Source organism: Lolium perenne, chromosome 4, assembly GCF_019359855.2.
Source record: "Lolium perenne isolate Kyuss_39 chromosome 4, Kyuss_2.0, whole genome shotgun sequence".
NCBI lineage: Eukaryota > Viridiplantae > Streptophyta > Magnoliopsida > Poales > Poaceae > Lolium > Lolium perenne.
Window position 1 is genome coordinate 108,956,922 of NC_067247.2, and position 21,051 is coordinate 108,977,972.

At 44.2% G+C, this 21,051-nt stretch overlaps 2 protein-coding genes across 3 annotated transcripts; both read right to left on the reverse strand.

The window, feature by feature from the left end:
- Positions 1-2,039: 2,039 nt before the first annotated feature.
- On the reverse strand, positions 2,040-4,402 carry LOC127348566 (serine carboxypeptidase 1-like). Its single transcript, XM_051374553.2, has 7 exons — positions 3,996-4,402; positions 3,754-3,861; positions 3,104-3,633; positions 2,883-2,989; positions 2,680-2,769; positions 2,487-2,592; positions 2,040-2,384 (listed from the first exon to the last, which is right to left on the reverse strand). The coding sequence occupies exons 3-7, from the start codon at positions 3,542-3,544 to the stop codon at positions 2,229-2,231; spliced, it is 900 nt and encodes a 299-aa protein (XP_051230513.1). The 5' UTR covers positions 3,545-3,633; positions 3,754-3,861; positions 3,996-4,402; the 3' UTR covers positions 2,040-2,228.
- A 6,523-nt stretch (positions 4,403-10,925) lies between these two features.
- On the reverse strand, positions 10,926-20,563 carry LOC127293625 (uncharacterized). Of its 2 annotated transcripts, none has more exons than XM_051323265.2 (16): positions 20,369-20,563; positions 20,158-20,289; positions 18,219-18,356; positions 17,552-17,602; positions 16,536-16,625; positions 16,287-16,433; positions 16,055-16,165; positions 15,759-15,827; positions 14,625-15,377; positions 14,107-14,268; positions 13,590-13,653; positions 13,307-13,428; positions 11,900-12,169; positions 11,685-11,819; positions 11,396-11,571; positions 10,926-11,283 (listed from the first exon to the last, which is right to left on the reverse strand). In XM_051323265.2, exons 1-16 carry the CDS (start codon positions 20,459-20,461, stop codon positions 11,208-11,210), a joined length of 2,589 nt encoding a protein of 862 aa, XP_051179225.1. In that variant the 5' UTR covers positions 20,462-20,563; the 3' UTR covers positions 10,926-11,207. The 2 variants fall into 2 exon arrangements, with proteins under 2 accessions (XP_051179225.1, XP_051179226.1); XM_051323266.2 differs by having other exon boundaries at positions 18,219-18,335; positions 20,369-20,562.
- Positions 20,564-21,051: the final 488 nt, after the last annotated feature.

Sequence of the window (21,051 nt, forward strand, 5' to 3'; positions counted from 1 at the left end):
CCTGCCTAGCTTGCACCAAAGCTGCTCTGCTCTTGCTGGCTGTCCCCGCCGGCCGCCGGGGTTTTTGGGGTTGATCAGATACGACCTCTTCTGAGTTCTGACTCGAGACGTTGGTGGTCGGGGACTCCTCGTGTGGGCATGTGTAGTTCACAAGGCCCACGAAGCTAGGCCCGTGAAACAAGCAATGTCGCAAGGGCCCGCCAAAACTGTGAAAAGCCCATAGAGTAGCTCCAACCATATTCTTGATTTCTCTCTCTAAAAAAACACAGTCCTCTATTTTGATCCCATAAAACCCAAAATATATAGTGGGCAAAATCATTTTGTTCTGTTTTTTCTTACTCAATGGTCATGTTTAAGGTTTAAAACTTATTACGTGCGCATACTTGTACCCATTGTCTGCATGTATCATCATTTTTCATAAAGTTTTGGAACTTAAATGGATAGTGGTTTAGGCACTCAACTGAAACATGTTCATGAAAATGGATAGTGTTTTAGACACTCAATTGAAAAGATATTTCACTTTTCGTTCGAGTCTGTAAGAAAAAGGAAAAAAAATAAGGCACCCGTGCCCTCCCACGTGTAGACATTCTCCCAGATCGCGACAAATTGACGAGTGTGCACTGTGGATGCACATGTGGGGAGAGGACTCAAAAAGTTATGTCCGTAGAAGGGTGGCCTTTATCGAGCAACCCTGTTAAAAGAAAAGGAGTGGCTACAAAATTAGCTTTCTAAAATAAACCATCGAAAGTAGAAGACAATATAAGGAGAGCAGGATAAGCCTCTTAGTAACCGAGCAAGTATGACAACGTCTCCGTTTTATAGCCGGAAACACATATGTCGCATGTCGGCGATGTATAGGGGTCGCTGGCCACCCATGCCAACCAATTTTTTTTGGAGTGCTCACACTAAAGACCCCAATAGCACAACCCGGTAGAAAAGAAAAAAAAAGAATCAAGGAGTCCCTGACAGCTGCAGGAGTTGGGTCGCAGAAGGAGGCGAAAGCTACCGCGATGTCGGTCGACCCCCAGTAGGTCCACGATGTCGCAGGACACACCGGTGACCACGGCCACAGGTCTGCTTGGTGGGGCCGATGATGACTCGGGCGATGGCGTAGCTCAAGATCAAACACCTGCAACGCGCGTGGAAGCGGTGGGTCCACACGGGAAGGTCGCGGTGGCACAACAAACATGTGTGGGCTTGCAGGAACAACAGACGGCCCCGCCTTCCATGTTGACTGCGAGGCATGCATTGTGGAGGGGTCGTTGGGGAGACCGTGACGGAGAGGAGGGCATCGTTAGTGGATGGCGGAGCAGGATCAGAGGACAGAGGTGACATGTGGGAAGGAGCATCATTGGACGGCAGCGACACACGAGCTTTGCACGGAGACAGAGGTAGGTGGGAAGGTGAGGAAAATGAGTAAAAATGGGTAGGTAGGGAGATGAGAGATTGACATGTGGGTCATGCCAAAAAAGAATTGACGTGGAGTCATTCTAGAGTTGGTGCGAGCGCGTCAGATTTTTACCGGTTTCATGTTTGGAGTTGACGGTTGTTTTATTGGGGCCTAAATGAACCTATATAAATGTGTCTCTTTTAATGTGTACTCGACTTTTTATTATGACTTTTTACCCTCTAGTTCTGCCTTTGTGACACTAATTATCTCGTTGAATAAAAATTCATCTGGATTACGTATTTTAGAATATCTGGACCCTCAATTTTTGTTGTGTATTCGTTGGGCAAGTCATGAGGTGATTATCGATTTTTAAAAATATCAGTACGGGGATAAGGAATGAAACAATTTGATAAGAGAATCCTAGAGACAAATCGTAGGTGACGTCTTCCGATATTTCCACATTTTGTTGCACCACATTGACTAAATACGCCGATCCTATCTAAAAACAATAAAAATAAAAATGTTAAATTGGGGTAAGACTCATAGATGGGATATTTTTGTAAAAGTTGCACTAAATGAGGTAATATGTGTCACAAATATGTAATTATAGGGTAAAAAGTGGAATTCACTCTTATTCATTTAACTACTTGTTGTAAGATCCATCGACACGTTTGTTTATTGTCGAGAACATGTATCGAGGTTTCCACATAAAGCTTGTTAGAGACGATAATTCTTGTTCATTGTGTTTGCCAGGTGACCTGGAGCGGTATCAAGTGCTCTCACGGTCACAAAGCTTGTCTACATAACATCAGATCACAACAACGGTTGATAGCAAAATCTAGGCCTTCTTCTTGTAAGGAGGGAGGATCCCCTTGAGAAAAGATTGGAGCAATATCAGCGCTCTCTCGGGCTGGAATGACGGGACCGTGTGCCCGGCTCCTCTTACGGAAGCAAACGTGAACCCTCCCGCGTATTGCTGAACATAGCCCCCTACCTGCAACCAACCAACAAACCAACCATCAGTGAAGCTCTGTTTAGACTGACACGCAAGTTCGTACGAGATTTCGTACATGATCAAATATATATGCCCGCATACCTCGTGCCCTGCCGTCCATGGACGCCGCGGTTCTGTGATGGAGAGGTTGAGGTCGCGCACAGTGTACCTCGTGCTGGTGAGCGGTATCACCGAGTCGAAATCCCCGCTGAAAATTTCCCCAATTTCAGCATCAACAAGGCATGTTTGTGATCATCCATTTTTGGAGGAATTACGGGCCGTCGAGGTGGATTACCTGAACAGCCATATGGGCAAGCGGCGGTCGATTAGCCATTTCAATGTTGGCAACATGGTATCCGGCGAGTCCTTGAAATCTTCAAAAATTCTGTTTGCAGGAACACCACGCACGCATGAAGCCGGTTAATTTGGCTGCTACCTCTACAGGAAACCGAAGATGAATGTATACAGCCAAGAGCGAAGATCCATGTATATGCTTACGTGCAGTCAATCCATTTGGTTACTCTTGCATGGAGAGCCCTCTGCACTGCAGGAAGATTCAGGTAGGCCAAGGTAGGCACATCGCTGCACGGATCGTAACCGGGTAACTGAAAAATATCAAGAGACATCGGTGTTGCCAGTTCAGAGTTCAGACACCAGTTACAATTCAACCGAGGAAAGCAGATCACGAGTTCATTTGTTTTTCTCTTATTATTGCGTACCTGGCTGCTGGAGTAGTAGGTGCCGTTGCGGTCTGTGATGCATATAGGAGCGTATATGTTGTACTCGTCGATGCCGCCGGACCGAAACTTGGTGATGGCAGCATAGCACCTGTCGCCGTCCGCGGAGTCGTCGAAGCTGCAATGGCCGGAGATGTCGGCCCAGACCTCGTCGGACATCACGCCGTGGTTCCACATGTACTCGTACTGCCCTCTGTTCTTATTAACGTCGTCCAGCCACGGATTGCCCACCAAGATGCCCTTCAGGTTTATGGTGGCACCTGAGCTGTTCTTGTTGTTGCTGTGGGTTAAGATGGTGGTGGCGAGCTGGGGCACGTAGTGGCCGGCGTAGCTCTCCCCGGCGATGTAGAAAGCGCGCCCCTTGTACTCGGGGAACCTCTCCATCCAGTTGACGAGGAACACCAAGGCGTCCTGGGCGGCCATCGGGTCCCCTGTGTTGTTGTGGTCGGAGGAGGTGTTGGAGTAGGAGAATCCCACGCCGGCTGGTGACTCCAGGAAGATGACGTTCGCCGCTGCAAAATTAATTTTGTTGGTAGCAGCATGCATATCGATCGGACGACATGTTTTCAGACCAAATTGAAATACTCCGTACTAGAATGGTCGACGGATCGATCCCCGTTGTAGAAAGTTACCGTTGTTCCAGGCGTGCTTGTTCCTGCTGAGGGTTTGGTTGTCCCTGTTCACGCGGAAAGGAACCAATTCCTGCAACGCTCCGTAGCCCAGCGACGAGCATCCAGGACCTGCAAGCTCCAGATCAACACCATTAATTGCATTTTGCAAATTTGCAAATATAGGAGCGTTGAGATATATTATCACGGAGCAACAATATTCATAAACAATCCACACGAGTACACCATGGTATCAGTTTTATCACCTCCGTTGAGCCACAGGAGGAGTGGCTTCGCCGCCGCGTCTCCGGGCGCCTCCACGAAGTAGTAGAAGAGCGCGCGGCCGTTGCTGGCGTTGACGGTGACGTACCCGCCGTACTGGGCGAAGTCGACGCCCGCCGGCTGCCCCGGCAGCGCCGCGATCTTGTCGGCCGCCTTCAGAGCGCTGTGGTCGAAGCCGGCAGAGTACTGATCTGTCCGGAGGCTACCGGCGATTCCGAAAGGCGGCGCGTGTAAACTAGGAACACTGCCGCTGCTGATTCTTCTTCTGTTTCTTCTAGATACGAGGAATTTTGCAAGATAGGCCTCCTAAGATGCATGGACGTGCAGCGCTGTCGCTAGAACGAGAAGCAAAAGGTGCAAAGCACCGGCAGTGTTCCTCATCTCTCTGACGATCGATTGTGGGGGATATGAGAGACAGAGAGAGGTCTAAGTCGCATTGTTGTTTTTGTAGGCCATGGGGCAGGGAGAGGAAGAGGATACGGCGATACCAAAGAACGTGGGTTATATCATTATTACTGTAATAAATTTGGCAGTTTTCGTATCTATCTATCATTTATGAGAAAGATATGGTATGCACAATACCCAACCTGAATATATGATGCTACGATGAAAATCATGCTATATTCTCTACTACTACTACTACTACTACTACTACATTCTCAAATACTACTACTACTCTTCATCCATTCTCAAATAAGTGTACCTTAGGACACCTCTTAAGTTAAAGACTCCGTCCAAGTTCATAGGTCTTACGTGTATCCCTAGGTTATCAATTTGTCAAAATAATATTATTTGTATAATATAAAAATTATATCATTAGAAAGGAGAACATCTAACCTTTCTAATGATATATATTTTGTAACATGTATGTTGCATTATCATCGTCAAATTTACGACCTAGCGATACGCGTAAGCCTGTGAACTGGGACGGAGAGAGTAGAAAAAATGGTAAAATTTATGACACTAAATTAATAGCATTAGATTGATATTGACATCTGTAGGTTAATAGTATAATAATTTGATGTCGCATATTTTGTTATTTTTGTGTACAAAACTTGGTCAACTTTAAATGTTTGACTTCCAGAAAAATACACTTATTGGCGGACATAAGGAGTATGAGAGAATTATTGCTTTAGTTGCACTCAATTACTCCCCCTCCAACCCCTTATTTGAGTCACCCTGCATTCTCGATTTGGTTTTTTTTCCGATAAGAAATATATATTAATATCAAAAGATACCAATTACACCCAGCATCTGCAACAACGCAATACTCTAATAGCATTATGGATGCACAAAGCCAAAAAAAAAAGAAGAAATACATAAAAGAAAAGTCCCGCTACGGTATTCCAGCCTTAGCAACAATGGTACATCCACCACGAAGACAACACCTGAACTTCAGGCTCTTCAAAAGCGACGCCTCCAAGAAGGGAACAGTGCACAAGCGCCGTCGTCGCCCGATCAAAGATCTTAGGTTTTCACCCTGAAGATAGTCCCCGCTCTCAAAACAATGCCTTCAATAAGGCAATTGCCAGACACAACCAATTAAGGTCAGACCTTAGATTTTCACCCTGAAAGGTAAGACACTGAACTTCACCAGTGTTGTCGCCCCCACTTGCATACTATTGTTGCAAAGTCTGGAACACCAAGCAAGCCCCTCAACAGTGCACAGACTAGAACCTCCTTTGCTATTCCTCCAATCCGGCCATCATGATATTCTCCGCTTCTGACTTCACGATGGACCAAAATGTCATTTGGTGGCAACACAGAAAAGAGTTTCGCGCCGCTTCCTCCGGAATCAAACGGTCAGAATAAAAACATGGGTGCGCACGACCGAATACCTCACATCCAGCAAACTGCAGCCATTGTTGCACTGGTACATTCACCGGTGGAGCATTCCGAAACTCAACATTCCAGCCAGATCGAGAGAAACCAGCCTCAGAAAAATCTTCATCTTCGCACAAGAAGAACCCTAGGACAGCCACCTTTATTCAAAGAAGCAGACGGACAGGCCTCCACGCCGCCATCCGCCATCCAACGCCGACGAACGAGGTTGAAGTAACCTCAACCGCAGAGACCTGGCGAGATGCGTGCACGCAGCAGATCAAGGAGCAGCCGTACATGCTCCAGCATGTACGTAGACGCTCCGGCACGGCCGAACGCTCATAACGGCCCCTTCTCGATTTGGTTTAAGTTAAATTTTTAATATTTGACTAAATATATAGAAAAATAATCAATATATCAAGTACATACACATCCTCCGGCCCTAACTACTTGTCATGGGTTCAATGAACGCTATGGAGTCTCACGCCTTATTCCCCAAAAAGAGGGAACTTCTTGCTAGGCTTAAGCGGAGAGTTATTAGAATGGCGTCCTTGGAGCGGCCACGGAAGCGGCAACGTACCGCACGCATCTCCAACCTCAAAGAAGTGACGCAAACACACGCTTCATTTATATTTGCGTGAACAAAAGAAGAAGAATTTTTTTATTCACAGGCTTAGGAAATGTGTTTGCTGTGTAACGCATGAAGACCAGAAAGAGAAGATTGCTCATGGCCATTTTAGCTCTATGCTTCGTATGGTCCAGCGTAAATGCACTTGAAGCATTGCGATCTTGCCTCGCTTGATGATGACTTTTCGAAGAGAGAGGTGGTTGATGACATTGGCCAAATGCCAAAGTACAATCAGCCTTATTGACGTGGTTTAAATGATAATTGCAAAAATGATGGCACGTCAGCTTGCACCAAAAGTGAATGATCTCATCTCACAGTATGAAAGTGCTTTTATCAACAAGAGTAGCATCCACAACAACTTTATTTTCGTTCGCAACTATGTAAGGAGTTTGCACCAAAAGAAGGCGTCAACCTTAATTTCCAAATTTGATATCAAGAAAGCCTTTGATTCAGTACGTTGGGATTGCCTTGTTGAGTCCCTTCAGTTCCTTTTGTTCCCCGCCAAATTATGTGACATGCTCACAGCTCTTATCCACACATCCTCTTCTAATTCATGTAGATGGTATTACATGCACAACCGTGGCCTTAGGCAGGGAGACCCGTTGTCTCCCCTGCTCTTTGTGACATCACCATTGATCCAATCCAGAGCCTATTGACGAATTGCCCCGATCCGTGAGTAAGTGAACCAGCTTGCGCAAACCCTCCAGGGGTTTAGGGAGGTCACGGGCCTCGTGACCAATCTTGACAAGAGCTCGGTTGTGCCCATTCATTGCAATAAATTGACCTCCCTCATGTGCTCCATAGCTTCCCTCCATCATCAAGAGTTTCCCGGTGCATAACCAAGGGCTTCACCTCACCATGTACCAGCGGAAGAGGTCAGATTTGCAGCACCTTGTGGACAAGTTCGCGGACAAAAAATAGTGCCTTAGGGAAGGCCGAAACATCATTGTTGTGTGGCACACTGCCTTGGTCAAATATGTGCTCTCCTCCTTGGACGATTTTCACCTCACCGCGCTCACCATCCCGTTGGGTCTCATGGCGCATCTTCGCTCAATTTTGCGAGTTTTTTTTTGGGCCGGTACCGACAAGGCAGCAGGCGGAAAACTTGTGGCATCTGCCAACTTTGCAAGAGGGGCCGTAGAGGGTTGTGTATATAAATTTTGTGGCATCATGCTAACCTTGTGGCATTGCGCGAAAAACTTGTGGCATTTGCCAGTTCTCGGTTTCTAGGAAGTCTGGATCCAATTTAGTGGTTCTCGTTGTAAATGTTTTCTTATTGCTAAAGGACCAGCTCTGGATGAAAGAGCCATGTTATTCCTTGAGAAGGCTTACAGAAGCGTGACTGTCTGGAAGTTTGGGACCTGAACTCAAACGCCTCGCCCGTGTCGATGTCATAAACGACGTCAGCCTCCACATCCCCACGAGGTGCCGAGACAAACTTAGAGAAGTCTGTGCTGATAAACAGTGCCCGATCGCCACCTAGCCCGTTGTCAACTGGTAGTGGCACCCACCTGTCTGTGTCGATGTCTGCCTCCAAAACGTCAACTCGTCGAGTTAATGAAGGAAAGGTGAGAGATCTTTGCTTACGTCGCCTCACTAGTAGAAGCTTCCCACGGGACTCGATGAGGTGCCGACTGGTGATGATGGTCTCACCAGTTTCATCGTCACATGCATATTCCAAAGAGCTACTTAGATTATGGGTACCATCATCATCTTCAGGGTCATCATCATTCCCATCATCATCATTGGCGTCGTCATCATCATCGTCATCTGTTGTTGCCGCCTCTTTGCCGTCCTCCTCGTCATCGTCATCGTCTTCCCCAGCTTCTTCTTCATCGCTGGCGTTCTCCTCCTCGTCATCGTCATCGTCATCATCAGAAGCGCTCCAAGCATAGAGATCATCATAATCCGGGGATCGCTTGATCACACGCTTGCCTATGGTAGCCATGGGTGTCCCATTTCCATCCATTCCAAGATCGAGGGCGATGAGATCTTCGGTCCGCGTGATGGCGTAGAGTGTGTCTCCAAGGAATGCGATATCGATGATGTACCTGTACCGAGCCTCTCTAAGCTCCGGCAACCACGCACCCCTTCCTTGTCGGAATACTATCAATGGATAGTTCACGTTGTTTGTGACGACGGCGATGAAGTCGTCGGGGGTAGACCGCATGAGAAACTTGCGGATGCTGACCATCTCGTGGACGACGATGCCGTCTAGCACCGTGAGCGGCACCGACTTCCGGAGAAAGTGTTGTGCAGGACGAAGCTGCGGAATCTGTACTTGTACGCGTCGTCAGAGAAGTAGGTGTCGCCGAGGCCGAGGGCGAGCCAGTCGTCGGTGGAGCCGACGCAGATGCCGTCGGCGGGGAAGGAAGGGAGGCGGTGCGACCGGCCGCTGGAGGGGGAGAAGACGTAGCCGTTCCCTAGCACGATCCATGGCATCTGGGGACGCGTGTGCTGGCGCGCGGCCGAGTGCCATGAACGGCACACGGCGCGGAAGCGAGCACGGTCCGCCGGGTTCGGGAGGCGGGCGATCACGAGGCCTAGGACCTCCGGCGGGAGGTCGCACGCCGTCGGAATCCAAGACGACGCCATAGAGCCAGGAACGGCAGGTTTGTTTCGACTTTCGACTCGATCGATCGAGTAATTGTGCAGATTTAAGTGATCGATCGAGTAATTGAGCCGGTCGGCTGCGGCCGTGTAGGAAACGAATACGGCTACTGTCATAGTAGTACTCGGCTATGTCTAGTCCGTCTCGGAAAAGTCCGAGGGTGTTACTGCTTTTTTTTCAATCAAATCCGCCTGGGTCGCACGAAGGCACGATCTTGCGATGCTGATGGGGGCAGTCTATGCTACATTTTCGTGTTATAAGCGCATCTCCAGCGCCTGACACAAACAGAGGTAAATTAATCCTTTGCATCCACGTGGCTAAAAATTTAGCTCTGCTTCGAGACTAGCGGGCTATCCATTGAGATGCAGACGTCACTCAAATTTAAGATCGAAATGCGTTCGTGTGGACGCGCGCAGCGCGTCCTCCTCTTCCTCCTACATGGTCCACCCTAAAGTGGCACATAAGCTACTTCCACTCCTGACACCCCAAAAATCGTATTCACGCGGCGGCGAAAACTCTACCACACAGAAATGGACGCTCTCGCCATCACCGCCATTGAAGCCGACGAAGCCACCGCAAATATTGCCCCAGCATGTCAAGAGGCCGCACTTATGGTGCCACCAACCGCGATATGAAGCTTAGGGTGCTAAAAAATATCCTCGTCAAACAGGAGAAGCTCACCGAGGCCAAGAAACGATGGCACCACCGTGCCAATGTGTGGCTAAGGGAAGCCCAACAAGTCGTCGATGCCGCCCCGAGGGTGGTTGTCTCGATGGCCTTGTGAGGCCGGTGCCTTTTGTGGAGGAGGTCATGCTCCTCATCAAGCAAGAGCTCCCCAGGCCTCGTCGGTGTGCTTTATAAGTTCCTAGCTGGCATTGCCACCAATGTAAACGCCGGCAACACCCTCTAGGCCGATCTCGCCCACAAGGCTTCAGTCATTGGGTTGAGCAAGACCTTGAAGTCCATGGTGGCCAAGTCTCAGGACGCCATGGCCAAAAGGGACAAGAAGCGTCGGGAGAAGGAGGCCTCTGCTATCTACATCGATCTCACCAAACAGGCCACAAAGGTCCAAAGGCTTGAATTTGAGACCAAAAGGCTTGATGCCGACTCATGCAAAGAAGAATCATATCATGCTCGCCGATTTGATCACCATGGATGCAGACCAACGGGCTTTGTTCGAGAAGAAGCGAGCCGAAATCCAGCAACGGGATGCGTGATCATCCGTGTCTACGTCAAGAGCACTACGGCCTCCTTCTACCTTTGCCAATCATGGCCCTCCAGTGTCCCTTTTAGATGTTCATTTCGTATTGTACCTAGTGAACTTTGTTATGGATTGAATTGGGCATATTTTGAGCCACTGATGCCACAGTTTCAAAATTGCCCCTTTTTTGATGTATTTGTTTGACTCACACTGGGCCGACAAAATGGGCTAGGGCTACCCGCCAGGCAGCCAATTTACTATCCGCAGCACGACTAACACGAACACATACGGATACTTTTGATGTCTTCTTTTTTGCGACAGGACACTAGATGAGGTCGAGCTTGAGCATGTGTCCGGCAGCAGTAGGCGTAAGACAGACTCATGGTCAGTGCCCACAACACGCAGTCATTGGCACGAGCGCCAATATCTACTCCACCCAGCATAGCTTTGCAGGATTTGCTATCAAAAAATGAGTAAAACTCCGTCCACATATTTGTTACCCCACAGTTCCATTGTTGATTTCAGTGCTTACATCGACATGGTAGAATTAGTCAGGAGGGGTACTTGGTGGGAAGTGCAAATAACCCACCACCATCAAGGCTAAAAAGATTGGAGGCTTGCAGGATTACTCATAACTGGAGTTTGCGCCAGGATTTTGCATCAAGTCCTTTATTTGAAAGTATTGAATTTAGGGAACACACCGAGTTCCCAGTTTCTAGGAATTCCGGATCTAATTTCAGCATAAAATGCTCGGACACTGTGTACAGGGGCTAAGGAGAGGAATGCACAGAACATCTCCAAATTCACCCACAAGGTTACAACTTACAACTGGGGGAATTTGTAAGACCAGTTCCAGATTCCAACAGTTCCATTCTGAAAATTACAATGAGTCGCACTGATCAAAATGCTCTGATTAGCCCTACTGTCATGGAACCCTAGTTTGGTTGTACTGACAGTTCATCCTCAAGGTAGTTGTATTCAAACGTGAAGTCATTCTTGATTCTTTGGACCCTGCAAGCAGTATTAACAGGTTAGCGGCACTCGCCATTACCAGTACTGACCTCAACCCACGTGAAAACTACGCTGCACAAAATCTGGCATTTGCAGTGAGGGGCCAACTTACCATCCGTTGCCATCATCCGCCAGATGGAAATCAAAGTACACATAAGATCCCCGTTCATACTCATCTGTTGTAACTTGTGGCTCCACATGCCGTTGGAACCAAGTATTGTACTTCCTATGAAATCTCCATGACTGTTTTTTTAGTTCTTTCGCAGCCAGATATTGTTGGTATGAATTCTACCAAAGTAAACAATAACAACGGTCAGGAGCAAGAGCAAACAGCTTACAGCTCATTAAACTATTAATTGACAATTGGAATTTGGAATTTGGAAAGAAGTATGAAACCTGACCTGTTGGTAGTAGAAGGCAAAGAATAACATGTCTGTAGATAATGTATCAGTACCAAGTCTTTCCCAAAATGCAGGGTTTGTCACAATTGGTGCCTGAACTTGTGGGAAACTAGCTGGGGTCGGTGAAGGATGCTTCTGAAAATATGGTGACATAAGAAGGTTACAACTTCACATTAGAAAATTGGGTGCAAACATAAATGTACCCGCATGCATACCGGAGTATAATTTCTTGCACGCTCGGAGTCCTTAGGTTGTGGAAGCCTGTGGTATGCAGCTTCGAGCATTTGCAAATTATAAAGGTGATCATGACCAGCAGTTGCAGAAGTCCCACTAAGATTGTCTCCGACTGCACCGAAATCAGATACACTCCTCCGGCCAATAACACCGACACCAGATGATGGCATGCCAGGTTGCAAAGGCTGCCCAGGTGATAGATCAGAGTCTCTAGATAACTGGGTACCTTCTGCTATAGATGCTGAGGGATTCTGTGAAAACAATACAAGAAAAATTAATGTTCCGACAAACAAAAAAAATAAGCACAACAAACAAAAAGCAATACACAAATCCACCCAGAATTTAGAAGTATGTTTGGTTGTTACTAAATTCAACCAACTTTGAGTCATAAAATAAATTCGTCCTTGTTTGGATGGTTGCTAAAAACTTTACATGCCAACTCTCCATTTTTTCCCATGCTCGTTCATTTTTCTTGCTAACATGAGCAAGCAAAACGTTGGCCAGCCAATTATTTGGAGGGTGGGCTTGAAGAAAAAAGGTTAACTCTTGCACAGTATGTATATTGTTTTGAAATTTTCATTTAAGGCACAGAGGTTGAGTTCCAGATGGTTATATCATTGATAGAAGTAAAAGGGCACTATATAGTCAAAAATAATACTAGTAAGGGCTCCTTTGATTCAAAGGATTTGCATAGGAATTGTGTAGGATTTGGTTCCTATGGGAAAATTTCCTATACATGTTGTGTGATTCATAGGAACATATCCTATAGGAAAAAATCCTATAGGAATCTTGTAGTGTACTCCCTCCGTTCTTTTTTAATTGACTCAAATTTAGTACAAAGGTATACTAAATCCGAGTCAATTAAAAGAGACCGGAGGGAGTAATTCCTATAGGAAAAAAGCATTAGCTCATACCTCATGGAAAAATTCCTTTGCTACAATCAAACAAACTTCATCTTCCTATAGGATTCGATTAGACATGTCATTCCAATCCTATACATTTCCTATTCCTATGTTTTTCCTATCCTTTAAATCAAAGGAGGCCTAAGGATCTAAGTATTTAGCACATCGTAGAAGCAAACAAACGATATGCAGATGACAACTAACATGACCAGTTTATGTTTGTTGTTCCGCAAGATGGGTAGACCATCACATGACCCAGTTCTCCAAAATACTAGCAACAGACCAAAATCCTGGATGCGAATGTTTTATTTATTTCTTTAGAAAAATGCCATTACATTATTGTGAGTTATTCCATTAGTTACCAAAAATCATTGCACCATCTGTTATTCCAAGTTAGTATTCACACTGATAAATGTAGTGTCCATATATTTAACCAACTTATCACTGGTTTCATGAGCAGTCATGTACGTAAAAAGTGGACCATACCGAATATGGAGTCTTTGTGTCATCTTCATTGGTATTTTTATTCGCTCCAGTTGTTGCAGCAGCCTCTACGCTACCATCTTCAGCCAAACCTGGTTGTTCTTCACTTTTTGTATGCCCAGCATCTACACATAATTATAATTTCTCAATTCACAGGATAAACTGGTGGCCAAACACAATGAGCTTCCAACTTTCTATGTACTCAAAATGAATGCATGGTCATTACATTGCTCGAGAATTTGGGATTCATGAGACTATAGCTGACACAAAAAGGCAGAAAGGATACCTGGGCCCTGAACCCCCATCCCAATGCCCACTTGAGAGGATATTGAGGAATTCTGAGAATTAAACTGCATAAAATGAATAAATCAGAAATGTGAAAGTGATGACTATCGAATTGAGTTTATACTTAAAATATTAAGATGGTACATGGCATTAAGGAATACCTCTAAAATGATTACAAAGTTTACTACTCCCTCCGATTCATATTACTTGACGCTAATATAGACGTATCTAGACACATTTTAGTTGTAGATACATCCATTTTAGCATCAAATAATATGGATCGGAGTTCGGAGGGAGTAATTGATTAATAGCTTAGTAAAGGAAAGATTAGCATAATAGCATCTAAAGAGGGGATTGCACTAGATGTCAACCGAGAAGAAACTTTGAAGTAGAAATGCACCCAAGTAACATGCACAGAATCAGAAATTGATATATTCAACTATTTTATGCTGCTTGACTAAAAGAGGCATGAGATATCCCAACAATTTTTATTTATATATGGCCACAGCAGGAACAACCTGTTGTAAGAGGGAATTTGGCTGCTGGGTGGAAAACTGCTTCTGATTTGTGCCTGATGCATTAGAAGCATTAACGGCATTGCCTTGCGGCTGTGGTTGCTGCAATCTTGGAAAATATTTCTCCCTATGGTCAGCAACGTCAGGTCTTCCACGAAATTGAGCCTGAAAATAAAAGCATGTAAATGATGTATATTTCGACAATCATACTTATATTTTTTTGGCCCAACAAGGGATTAATAAAAAAATTAAACGAATAAAATATACAAGAGGGAAAAGCACAGTTATTTGGATGCATCAGACTGAGATACTAGATCAAGATGACAAAAACAAGAGTTCACGAATGGGACCATATATAAAAGCTCAAAATAAATCTCCATATGATTTGACTAAGCTGAAACTTGAAATACTTAAGAAAACTGAAATAAATTCTACTGAACTATTTGTATATCATCAATGACAACATTTGCAAGAGCACAGTTGGATTCAGAAATAAAACTAACAGGGGCAAAGGCACATACAGATTCACTTTGATTTGTAAAACCAGCAGGAGCTTGAGGCCTCCACTGAACACCAGAAACAACTGGTGGGGAAAAGACTCTTCCTCCAAGAATGGTACTTTCACTTGTGTTATTAGAATCAGAGCTAATTGCATCATTGGTCCTCAGGACTGGTTGCAGTTGAACCTTGTTAGCAAGAGGTGAAGCTAACTGCTGAGAAAGACCACCGCTGTTAACTCTCTCATCAGTATTCAATATGTTTCTTTTGGACAAGTCATTTATTGCAGGAAGTGCACTGATCGATCCATTTCCTGGAACTGGACCTGCACTTATGGGAGGAGGGCCTAGTGCTTGACCAGTTAACCCACGAGTAATACCCCTGCCAAGACCAATTTCAGTAATTGCAGGAGATGGTCTGCGTGGAGGAAAGTTCATGCCATCATCATCCTTCAAGGCACTAGATGAGTTTGTAGGAGCAGAAGGAACAGTGGGCATGCTCTCTGGAGCAATTCGAACAGTAGCAGAAGAAAATATTGCGGGTACTGTAGTAGGAATAGATGGCCGTACTGGGCCTGGTGAACTAATGGTATCTGCCAAAACTGAAACAGCTGCAACAGTGGTACTAATGGCAGTCGGCACAACCGGCACTGAAGGTCCCAGATTTACACCTTTTGGAGGTGGTGTTTGTGGCACTGAATCAGGATTACTTTCTAGTGAAGCTGTTTCCTCTGCTTGATCTTGTGATGTACCTTGTGAGGTTGTTGGGACAGTAGCCTGAAGCACAGGGAGAAAAGGTAGTAAATCAGCATAGTGAGTAGTGGTAAACAGGATTGTACATTAAAAATAACCTAGCTGGACATAATTCCTCAATCTTGTTACATTGTGGTTATATTAAATGTACAAATTAGCAAACATCATGGATATTCATTTCGAAGCATTAACTTTACAGGAAATACAATCACGTACATAAATACTACTGGCACATAAAGGTTGAGAAGAAAGCAGCAGCCCAGCTTCGGCTAAGCTGATGCTGGACCACTGGTTAGCAAATAACAAATCAATGTTTTCTGAGCATTCAATATACAACAAATACTATGTATCATTTTCCATGTATCACAAACCACCAGATACTTAACCAATGACGCTAGCGTGTACCTGAGTAGGTGAAGTTGCTGTCGGACTCTTTGTACTCGAAACTGCAGTCGTAGAAACAGCAGAAACACCCTGCCACACAAGAACCGATGTTGAAAGATATATAATTACCCACATAACTAAAAGATGAAGAGATGCATAACATCAAACACATGGTAGAGAAATTATCTCCACCAATGTCACAGACTAACAATATTTATAAGAAAGCACAAACGAACAAACAGTTTCGTCAGTTTTCTTTTAACATAATAATCAGAATAACCAAAGGAAAACAAAGCATTAACAGCATGCAAGCCCACCTTAATAAGAATGGAAGGAGCAAGTGAAACCATGTCTTCAAGTGCTTCAACCTTCTCCATAGGTAATGTGCTATAAAGATCCTCAACATCACTAAATTCATCAAAATCTTCCTGAAATGGATGTAAGAGATTATAATAGTCAGAACAAACAACAGATCCACAACATGCTTGTAGGTTATTACAGCTCTCACTCAAGTAAATCAAAAACAGCTAAGCAGGAAAACAATCACACCTGGTTACGCTCAACATAGTCTTCCAGGAAATCTTTCACATCATTGACTTGTTCAGGACTCAACTCATCATTATCCAAGAGTCTCAAGATTGACTCCAATTTCTTTATATGAGCCTTATGCCGCGTAATAGATTTCTCTAGATGTACCTGATAATACATAATTACTTCCTCTATGCTAGAGATTGTCGGAAACAATTTCAGTAGACAGTAAGACATCAACAGTTTTCAATGCTATGCCACTGATCATACCAATCGAGGAGGTCTTTGCTTTCCTTTCTTAAATGAAAGTCCTTCAAGCTCTGCTTCAAAATTATCAATCTGATTTTCCAAATCACTAACCTGTAAACACAACACAGAAGTATATTAGATGTTGCAACGATATACAACAAATAATAACAGCACAAAACACAAAGTAATGACTTTGTGCAAGGTGCAAAGTAATGATTAATATGATTAAAATATATTAATAAACATCAGCAGAGTCAAGTAGGCTGCAAGTGATACTTTAGGAGTAATCAGATCAAAGAAATTAGTCATCAAAATTCTGATTTATCTAATGAACTTTTTGCGACGTCGAAAGTAATGAGTTGTGAGTTGATTTCTAGCTCCAGTGATCCCTTATTCTCTTTGTTTAAATCAAAAAAATCATGTTTTATAAAATTGTACCAAAATTTCTGCATGTACTCAACGGTGTATCCTACAAACATGCAAAATCTGAATTTAAAATACTTGGTATTCTGTCTACATAAAATATGAAAACAAAATTATGGATCTGAGTACAATGAACAGTACAAATTTTCAAAACTCCAAAATGTATCATATTTTGTAATTTTTTTGCAGCCCTGAATTCAAAGAATTAAGGGTTGTGATTCTGCACGCTTATATAGGATACATCATTGACTACATCCAGAATTTTTCCAGCTCTTTTTAAAACTTGTAAATATAATTTTCGAGTTTTATAAAATAAAGGGATCACTGGCGCTCACAAGACAAAGAGAGTTTTGCTGACAAAATCAAAATATAAATAAAGCATTAGCAGAGTCAAGTGTGCATGCTAGTGGTACTTTCAGGGTAATAAGATAAAAGAGATTAGTCATCCAAATTCTGAATAGTGTATTATCAGAAGTCATGAGGAAGAATCTATACTCTAGAACAAACAATAGTAATAGAAAATGTAGATGTGGAAGGTAAGTCGTGTTTACGGAAAGTCAAAATCATGAAAACATCAACGCACACGATTGAGCATAAGGGTGCATCCAACATACCACACTGTTAAGCCAATCTCTAGTTTCAGATTTAGCCTTCTCTCTAGGATCCTGCGCGACATAAAAATGATGCTGAGATTGACAATAAGTGAACAAAAAGGGGATTCAAGTAATTGATAGATCAAGGCTCACAGCCTCACACTCTTGAAAGGCTTCTATGTCCGAAACCAGCCACTAATCAGATAGACAATACAGGCAAAATACGTAAAGCTGGGCCAAATGTTATAGAAGTGATGTCTATAGTTTATTATCACTTGAAGATACATACATAAACTTTCGAAACTGCCCTTTGTAACTCGCTTCTAGTCTTTTGTTACTAGTGCTCATTTGTGAACTGAAAATATAGCTCCAGATAAAGTTGTACTGACTTTTTGAAAGACCGGTATAGCACTGATGTATGTCATGTGCAGACGCCAAACTATTACCACAGGTTTCTTAATCTAAACCAGCAATGTTAGCATTTTGCAAAATGCCAGTCAGGGAAAGGAAATGTGAAAATCATGCTGGGGCATAAAAGAAAACCCATTACAAGACTACAAGAAGCAGATTGCACAAATATATAATTAGTATTCAGCCTTGGGAAACACAGCTATATTGACAAGTTGAATCTGTTATAAGCAAAATTAGAAAACTGTGATAACACGTAGAAAGGAGACCGGATGCTTACAGTTTTCGGTTGTTGACCTAATCCTTCCTTCGAGAAGGCCTTGGTTTTAGTTTCTTTCTCACAGACCTTAAACCGTTCCATTTCGCGTTCAATCTGCTTGCGGGCATCCATAAGAGCCTGCTCATAAGAGGCACTAACCTATGTCAAGATATATCACAAATGGATTAAACCCAGAACAGAAAACTATGCCCAACTTAAAATTAAGAAATACGATGGCCCAAAAACCAGAAATAACATTGAAACAAAGAAACACTGCTGCTGTAAACAAACCACTGCAATCACGAATCCAAACATATCTCTTCAGTAAAACATTCTTCTATTCCCAAATAAAAAAAATGCAACATATAATAGCATAGCTAAAATATTGAACCTGGGTTACAACATGGAGCAACAACTCTTCCATTTGGCAATAAAGGGATGATTAAAACGATGAGACATATTGAATCATCAATCAACAACCAAAATTATCAATTGCATCATCCCCAGAACCATAAGTGTGCTGTTTATTTAGCAACTCGATCTAAGAGCTTGTTTGACATTGTAGGTCAGCGAAAACTTCAAGGTCCTAGAAACTCCTAAACTCTGCTTGACATCCCTACAGATTGGCTTATTGCACTCAACAGTTGTCCAAGTGAAGTCAATGCCCTAATCAAAATGGCTTCTCAAAGCTGTGGGTTCCACAAGCTTAATCCATTCATAAGACAATCGGAACACGAGATCAAAACCATGTTATAGAAGATATTTCCGCATATTTAAATCTAAACATTAAAGGATCGAGTCGTCTTAGACTCTTTTCTTTCTTAATATAATGATGCGCAGCTCTCTTGTACGTTCAGGAAAAAAAACATTAAAGGACGATCCATAATGTTCCAGCATTCCACAGATATAAGACCATGAGATGTCCGAACTGAATTCATTTAAAACCCGTTGCCCAGATTCTTTGCCTCTTACTACCCCGCTTGTGTTTGTAACTGTTTGTTCTTTATTGAACTTCATTCCTTTTGGCATTTAGAAAAAATAATTCACCGTTATTCTTACCATCTAGAATAAAATTATCTGCAAAACCACTTCAAGCACACATATGATTTCGTATTCCATGCGGTCATGCCAAAAATCATATAAAATTTAATTCAGAAGACATAAAATATCGTTCCAACTGCCAAGGATGGTGAATCCTTTGTTGCGAAATAGAGAAATTCAATATATATTCGTCTCTATCTTTATATTAATATTAAAAGCACAGGTTGAAGCGGATCCACAGGATCCTAGCCATCTGATGTTGCTCCAATGATGTTGCACACGGCATCACGACATATTTGGGAAGGTTCCATTACGGTTATTTGAAGTCCTCAACAAATTACTAACGTACAATAGTTGAGATGTGCATTACACCGTACAAGATTACTTTGCTTGTACTCCATAAAAACCAGAATTGACCAAGAGTGTCAACGTAAAAGACGAATAGAGAAGCACTGAAAACTGGACTCAGGCTCGTCCAAGTGCACTCTCTCTCACATCTTTATACTATACGACAACACGCCTACTCACAACGAAAGCATCACAAACCTTTTCATGCTACTCCTAGGCCAGGTAACCGCGTATATGACGTATATAGCAGATTGCCAAAAGCAAGCTAAGCAGGTGCATGGAAACATCTCCAGGTGAATACTACTCACAAAAAAAGGTTACTAGTGACCAATAACCGTTCAACCTAGGTTCCTTGCTAAACTACCGCCCGCACGGCGTGACAAGACAGAGCTACTTATGGTCATAGAGCTGACTAAGCAGAAGAGCTTGATGGTAGTACATGTTTCCGAGCAAACAGCAGCGCATTGCATCGGGGGCGCTTCCAAACACGGAACATACAGCAAAACTAGAAGCGATAAAGAGAGGTACGCCGTGGGTGGGGAAGGGGGGTTGATGCGGGCGTGAGGTTCACCTTCTTGTCCTTGATCTCGCTTGACTGGATCCAGGTCTTGATCTGGTCCCGGTAGCGCTGCAGCTTCTTGATCTCCTTCTTGAGGTCGGCCTCGAACTTCTCCTTCTGGTTGGCATTCTCGGTGTCGTAGACCTGCCGGAACCCCGCGGTCAGAGAGCGGAAAAGTTAGGCGAAAATCGTACAATCGGGGTGTGGGGGGAGAGGGGCGTGCCTTGTTCCAGATGCTGTCGAAGACGTCGACGCCCTCCTGGACCTTCTTGAGGACGCGGTCGATCTCGCCCTGCAGCTTCCGGCTGGCGCCCATGGCATCCAATCCGGGGCTAGGGTTTACGATTTGGGGAGGGAGTAAACGGGGGAGTGGAGACTGGGAGAGGAGCCGAAGGAGACGACGGGTTTCGGTTCGGGTGCGTTTATTCGGTTCGGACGGGGGACGGATCACGGATGGGTCGACCGGTGGCCGTCGTCGGCCGACATGACATGATTGGGGAGGAATGTGGATGTGCGCCAGGAGGCCCATTGTCGTCCACTATTGGTGCGGGCTGGAATTGTCTGACAGTCGCTGCGTTCGGTATTACCAGGCCAGTTGTCTAATCAGCCTCATTTGGGCTCATTAGTCAAGCCCACCATATCAAAAGCTCTGCTCTTTACTTTTTCCCAAATGCTAAAAAGTGATCGGATGCTCCCTGTCTATCTGAGCACTCATTTTGTGTCCGTCCGATGCACTTGATCAAAGCACGTGTGGAGCTTGGTTTCCGACTAATTTTCCCCTGAGGTTCCTTGAGATAGAACCGGTTAACTCTTATCCGGTCGTGTTCCGATCCCCTTCCTCCCGCATTGTGTCGTCTCCCCATCTCCACTCCCATGGCGGCTCTACTGGTCAAATCGGGCTACCAG